The sequence below is a fragment of the Corticium candelabrum genome, chromosome 1 (assembly GCF_963422355.1).
Source record: "Corticium candelabrum chromosome 1, ooCorCand1.1, whole genome shotgun sequence".
In the NCBI taxonomy this organism is placed as follows: Eukaryota; Metazoa; Porifera; class Homoscleromorpha; order Homosclerophorida; family Plakinidae; genus Corticium; species Corticium candelabrum.
Genome location: NC_085085.1, coordinates 11,650,414 through 11,657,103, shown reverse-complemented (window position 1 = coordinate 11,657,103; position 6,690 = coordinate 11,650,414). Strand labels below are relative to the sequence as shown.

At 43.2% G+C, this 6,690-nt stretch overlaps 1 protein-coding gene across 2 annotated transcripts; it reads right to left on the bottom strand.

The window, feature by feature from the left end:
• Positions 1 to 2,299: 2,299 nt before the first annotated feature.
• LOC134192213 (inter-alpha-trypsin inhibitor heavy chain H5-like) lies at positions 2,300 to 3,858 on the bottom strand. Of its 2 annotated transcripts, none has more exons than XM_062660921.1 (3): positions 3,626 to 3,858; positions 3,257 to 3,562; positions 2,300 to 3,195 (listed from the first exon to the last, which is right to left on the bottom strand). In XM_062660921.1, the coding sequence occupies exons 1-3, from the start codon at positions 3,789 to 3,791 to the stop codon at positions 2,483 to 2,485; spliced, it is 1,185 nt and encodes a 394-aa protein (XP_062516905.1). In that variant the 5' UTR covers positions 3,792 to 3,858; the 3' UTR covers positions 2,300 to 2,482. The 2 variants fall into 2 exon arrangements, with proteins under 2 accessions (XP_062516905.1, XP_062516915.1); XM_062660931.1 differs by lacking the exon at positions 3,626 to 3,858 and having other exon boundaries at positions 3,257 to 3,363; positions 3,417 to 3,556.
• Between the last annotated feature and the right edge of the window lie 2,832 nt (positions 3,859 to 6,690).

Here is a 6,690-nt window from a genome sequence, read left to right as displayed (position 1 = left end):
GCTAGCTCCTCTAGCAACACTGTACTAACACTCTTGCCAAAGAGTCTGTGTATTTACACTGTTGCTGCACGTGAGGACATCAATTAATTGACTGACTTGGAGTGTTATTGGACGCGATAATCTACACATCGTTGTCTCAAAACTGCTCATTAATATCGTTAGCATATTGTGATTATAATGGATAAAGTTGAACAACGTGTATGTTTGCGCATATCGATGCAAACACTCACATTCTTGTTTACTCCCATGGCTGCACATTTGAATTTAAGATAGTGTACTGCGAGTTTCTGTAATGCACTGACACTCCAATAATTCCAGCTTAACACATGCGCATCTATTCTCATAGACGAGTATCTGCCCACTCACACGTCCACTCGCCACTCCTAGTTCGCATTCACGGCACTATCTACACTCCATCTACACATGCATCTCACCAACGTACTCATTCCGCCTAGACGTATACACATCGGAAATAGAATTTGAAGACTACAAATAACGGCTAGACGAAGACGTAGCAAACCTCGAAACATCTTTTTAACTAAATATTAGAGAATTCAGCTTAATTCAGTATACTATCTGTAAAATTGATCACATCTGCAGTAGCAAAACACATGCATTTACGCCTCTAGGTTACACTGTACGTCTAGCAATGTTACCATGAGTAGTCATGCTTCTCAATTGTAAATATTAAGATTCAAATCCGACCATGCAAGCATGAAGTCACGCTTCTTGAAAGCAAATTACGTACTTTACTTACTCACAACTATTCTCTTTCTCGAGATCGACGCTTTTAACAGACGCAATTGTTTGACAAGCATGTACAAATTCAGGTGTTTGACATACTTGTGTATGAAGATCATAGAGCTCCGTCCTCTGTTTATAAGAAAGAGATTGAAAAACACGGATGCGCGAGCTTTGTCTTTGCCAAAGGTGTTTTCGAAAAGCTACGTAACTAACTCTTTAATTTTTCCAGCTAATCTATAGCTGTAGGGTCAACTAGTGTTGCACATATATGATAGCAGTATTTACCAGTATTCGGCGAAAATCGATCGTAGCGAATGCGGATTTCCTTTTCTCGGTTGTAAGTTCCGCCGGTTCCTATTGCCTGGGTATTTGTCGCCTGCACGCAAAAACAGGAGCTGCGCTTGGATTACCGTTTGCAGTTGCTTTCTACCTGGTAATCAGGCTATATTTGCCAAGTAAGTTGTGACAGTTTTAAAGGGCCATACAATAGTCACCAATTTAGTGGTGAGTTAGTTAGGTAGACGTCATTTTAAAATAGATTAATCAAGCTAATAGACAAGTTTTACAACAGAAAAACCTTACTCCTCGGCTAGATAACAAAATGTCTAGTTAATTAAAAGCAAACGCTGGTTTTGTGTTTTATTGATAGATATAAAACTGTTTGTTGCATTTTTGTGCCTAGACGGTGTCTGTCAGAAATACAGTATCGTGCGGTATTTCAGGCGAGCCTGTGTAATTGTACTTCAATGTTCTGCTTCTAGCACTGAATAACCGTTGTGATCATCACATGTGAGTTTATTGCCAGCAGTAGCTGAAAGGCCCGGCAGACATCATTACAAGACCTCTCTGCAAAACTACTAGTTAGAAGCTACAAAGATCTGTACTTTTGCTGCAACTCGTGTTCAAAAATAAACTAATCCTGATGATTCTGTTCGTTCTCTACTAGTATATTGGTGATGTCGTTTTGCATGACATTATTCTGCATGCGGTAGCTTTGTGACCATGCAGTATCGCTTCGCTTTCGGCTCCCCCGGATAATCAATCTTAATTAAATGAAGTATTAAGCGGGCAAGTCGAAGCACAGCGAGACTTGTTACGAGCTAGGCTACTTCTGCGTTCTTTGTGCTTTTGAATATTCGGCTAACCATTGGTGTTGGCAGCGTTGGCTGTGAAAGCTGCTTTATCTCTGACAATTAAGGATTATGACAATATTGCAGTCTATAGGTACAATATGAGAAGACGCGTACTGCATGACCAATCTATCCGTTTCGTCAATGGAGAGAGAACTCACTGGTACCGTTAATTGTAACGCAGTTATACATATTAGATAAGACAGAGATAGTTCCTGAATGGAAATAACACTCACAAGTTGTTCCGTACTTCTAACATAATATGTCAATATTGCAACTAGACTAGCTCATACGAGCACTTCATGGAAAATTCGTATGCTGTCAATTAAGTTTTGGGCGTGGCTACGCCATCAATTAGTGTTAACGTAAGGGTGTGAAAAAACGGTACGGCGGCGTAGTCTCGCTACCTAGCCACCTGCCATTCATGAAGGAAAGAGCGTTCCTCTGTTCCACGTAAATGCAGTTGTAAAGCAGCATAAGTGCTATAGCTGTGAACTGCAAAACGTATTGGGTCATCTAGATGAGTCTGTACTAAGTCTATGCGTATACAGCGGAATTGAAAATACGCGACCTGGACATACAAATCGTTTGAACAAGACTCCAAATGTTTAAAACGTCTTGTCTACTGCCCCGAAAAGTGGACGAGTGAGAATGCGACGTTTCGTTTGACAAAGAGACATCATCTTGTAGCTGGAATGAGACCAGTCAATAGCTCCTTTGGGATTCTTTCCTTGGATACCCCAGCAGGATGCCTCCTTGTGTCCGCGCAAGTACGGCCATCTCTTCTGCTTCAAGACTAGAGCTCTTGTTCTACCTTGACGTTTGAGTAAACCGAAGATGTGACCGTCTTCAGATTCAACGATTTCGTGTTTAGAATTGAGAAATTGTCCAATGAGGCCATGAACGCGAGGTGACAATCCCTTGTCGTTGACGACGTAGAAACTCAAATGTCGGTCAATAAACTCGGCACGAAACTCAACCTGGAGTTTCCTAAACTTAACTGCAACGTAATCTCCCGCGTAGACGTCGACTTGTACGTCTTCATCATAAAATTTCTTATCCACCACCGTATTGTCAACTTGCACTGACTCTGGATCCGCGTTCACGCGTACCTTACAACCGTTGTCGAGTACGAATGCCAATTCTCCCATCCAGACAGAGTAACCGTCCGTTCCATCGATGTATTTAACGTTGACGGAGAGATGCGTATCTGATATGAGATTGAAGATATCGCCACCTTTGCCGTCTACTGAGAAACATAGCATGTTGCCATTGCCTAGCGGGATAGAAAATCGAGGATCGTCTCCTGCGCAAGCATCAGCTACGAAACAAGGTACAATTTATGCAAAGTGATAACGCTGCTAGAATAGTCGTCTGTATACCTTCTTTTACAACAGTATAACCAATGTATTTGTCGATTTCAGATGATGGAATTTGGAGAACAGTAGGAGTGCATTTGTATACTCCTGCATCTTCAGCGGTTGGAATACTAAACACGAGACTAGTTTGCGCAGGCCAAGAATCAAGGTCAAGAACTCCGACCCGCACATCTTCTGGAAGATTTCCTTCTTGTCTAGACCACTGCAAGCCCGTTACCGTCAAGTTGTAGTCAGGTCTCGTGCAAACTTTGCAAGTTATGGTGAATCTTTCTCTGTACACGAACTCCACCGTTTGCGGGTCAATTGCAGCTACACGACATGCATGCATGAATTCTAAAGATGTTTATATACCACATAAAAGCAGGACCTTACTTATAATCAAGGTTTGCTCGTCGGTCCATTCGAGATCTTCACAACTAAACGGTGGAGGAGTCGTCGGTTCGTCTACAACTTGTACGCCATCCTTACAAACTGTTTCTTGTGCAACCTTACTACCGATAGCCAAGAACTGAAGAAGAACAATCAGCCTTGCGTTCATCGTGGCACTGAGATAGAAGGTGCGGTCAATTATGACCGTCTTTGTCTGGTTTGCTAGCTACCCTGCCAGCCCTCGTTGACGCAGTAGTACTAACACGTTTCAATTACAACCTTGGTGGCAAAGACGAGTTCGTTAGCACGCTCTATTCCGGACAGGTATCGTCATCAGACGTGCATGCTGTGGTGTATGGTAATTAGCGATTAGTGGGCGTACCGTTAGTAGGCGTAGCGTTAGTGGGCGTAGCGTTAGTGGTAGCGGTAGCGGGCGTAGCGTTAGCGGGCGTGCGTTAGTGGGTGTAGCGTTAGTGGGCGTAGCGTTAGTAGGCGTATCAGTGGGCGTAGCGTTAGTATCAGTGGGCGTAGCTTTCGTGTAATTAGTTTTGGCTTGCAGTTGTGTTGTCGTGTGGTCGCGAGTAGAACAAGTATTGTTGTTGCACATGTCTGTTCGTGTACACGCTACACACTATTGACTAACGTCTGCACTTGAGGTCTATACATGCAGGCCGTACGTGTAATTACAAACACCAACAATTAATTAACACTTGCAAGACACTGTAACACTCACTACCCACGACTATGCGGTACAACACTTTGTGCTGTATTATCAGTGGTTTCTCGTACTCAACAGGCAACTGTGACGGTAGTCCTGTACAGAATTCTTCCTCCTCTAGCATACGATCATCTGAAACTGACCTAAAAAATTAAATACGTTGAGCCATGAGTGCAAATATTTTAGATCCTTCATTGTCTATATAATTAACTACCTGGATCCCCACAGTGACCGAAACCGTCAAAACCGCATAAAAAATATACATCTTTGCACAATTCATTTTGAGACGAAAACAACGAGTACGCTGTGTACTGTACTGCACCACGACAAGATTCTAAATAGAAAAATGGTCTGTAACAAATTGCATCCACAGCTGAGCATATAGTGTGCAAAGTTTACTTTTACAGCAAATTTGACTCTTGTGGAAGACCGATAGACAGACAAGGACATCTCCATCCAGAGGAGGACTGTAGTGTCGTGTTCTCTCAGTAGTACATGTACAGTACCTCTTCCACAATTTCTAGTTACAGCATTTAGCCCAAGACGTCCACAGCGTATAACTGCCATCCACTGAACAATAAACAAATAGTTGTCACATGCTACATACAATTCCCAGCGAATTATAACGTGGAAATACCCAAGCATCTCAATTAATTACAGAGCCTTGATTTAGAATTGTTGCCACTACAGTCGATACCCTCATATTTGGGAGTGGGATTGTTGCACTCTCTAGTTCTTTTTTTGTGATCCCGTATCCGAGGTTTTACTACAGAATGAATATTCTGTTCACGCACCCCATCCTCCATTCACTTCACTAAACTACTCCGTTCATGGTCAACGATTTGGAATTAAATTGCATGCAGTCAACTCTAAGTACAGACCAGGACACATGCATGTGTGTATTACACTGCTCCTTTTCTGTTTGAGTAGACGAATCATTACACGGTTCCCCATCAACGTCAGGTTGGGGATTGTTGCATAATCGAGTTCTAAAACGTCTTCCGGTCTCACAAATTTCACTGCACTCAGACCACACAGTCCATTTCCCCAGTTGCCAACAGCTAACATAAGGTACTAGTATTTGTAATTTTAGACAACCTACATTTTTTAAAAATCAAACTTGGACATTACACATTTGCACGTCTGGACGTGTACAAAACAGGATGACACACAACAGCGACTGTCACATGGCTGTAAATACTGCAAGAAATTTAGTACAAAGGATTATGTATGTATTACATGACGCCTATGGTTAATCCTACATGCACAGTATGTATAACCACTCTCGTTTGTCTTTGCTTGGGTAGTCTCGTCTCCAGACTCACATGAGCCTGGCAGTGTCCAGTTCTCGTATAACACTTTCACGGCGAGGCTATGCTTGGGTGCTTGCGTGATAGGGCACTCCATGTACCGAGTGCTATTGGTACCCCCTGTCCCAGTACAACTTGCCTCATGGTCAGGTAGTCGGCAACTAATTTGGCTCCTCCAATAAGCTTGCCTGGTGAGGACTGTGACTAGACACCCAGCAGGATTAAAGACAAGACCTGTCAAAGGGACAGACGAACCCATCACAGGGTCAACAACCATGTAGTACAGTAGCAAACATGTGATATGAAGCGTGATTTGCTGGTGCATTCTGGCACTAAGCCAGGTCTGCATGGCCATTCACTGCAACAAAACCTTCCCCAGGGGTCTTGGACCTCACCTTGCCACTGGATTAGGAAGAACATGTCGAGAGGGTGGGTCTGGGCGGGTGCAAAGCTTTACCCACCTTAGTATCATAAAACATGCACAGACAGTTTCTTTCCGAGTCTCTCTAGCTAAGCTCAGAAAAGAACCATCATCATCGTCTTCTGGGATAGGAGTAGCATGAATAGCTTGAATCTAGCTTGAATATAGCTTGCAAGGGCGGCGGAGCACCCCAGAAAGTGGTGCAGCGGAAACAAACGGTTGGCCCAACACCATTTGCATCATGTGATCTGATGCAAAAAGTGGTACGGCGTTCGCCTTAATGCCGTACTGGCTCCGCCGCCTTTGGCCTTGTGAACGCGCGCACGTGTGTGCGTTGTGTTAGCGCATGTACATGTGTCGGTGTCCTGTCTACAAACCTTGACAGCAAAGTCCTTCGTCCATCCTCCGTCGACTTCACAATCTATACAACACAACATATATTGTTTTTGCTCTTTACATAAAATTAAAAAATTACCAATACGCACCAGGACACGGATCAGATGTTTGCTGCCTAGGCAAGTTCTTCGATCGAGACTAGACCTACAAAAATAGCAAAGTTGTGAATTGCAACTTTCTGAAGGCTACAACTCGTATCAAGCAGGTCTAGTCTAATACAGTT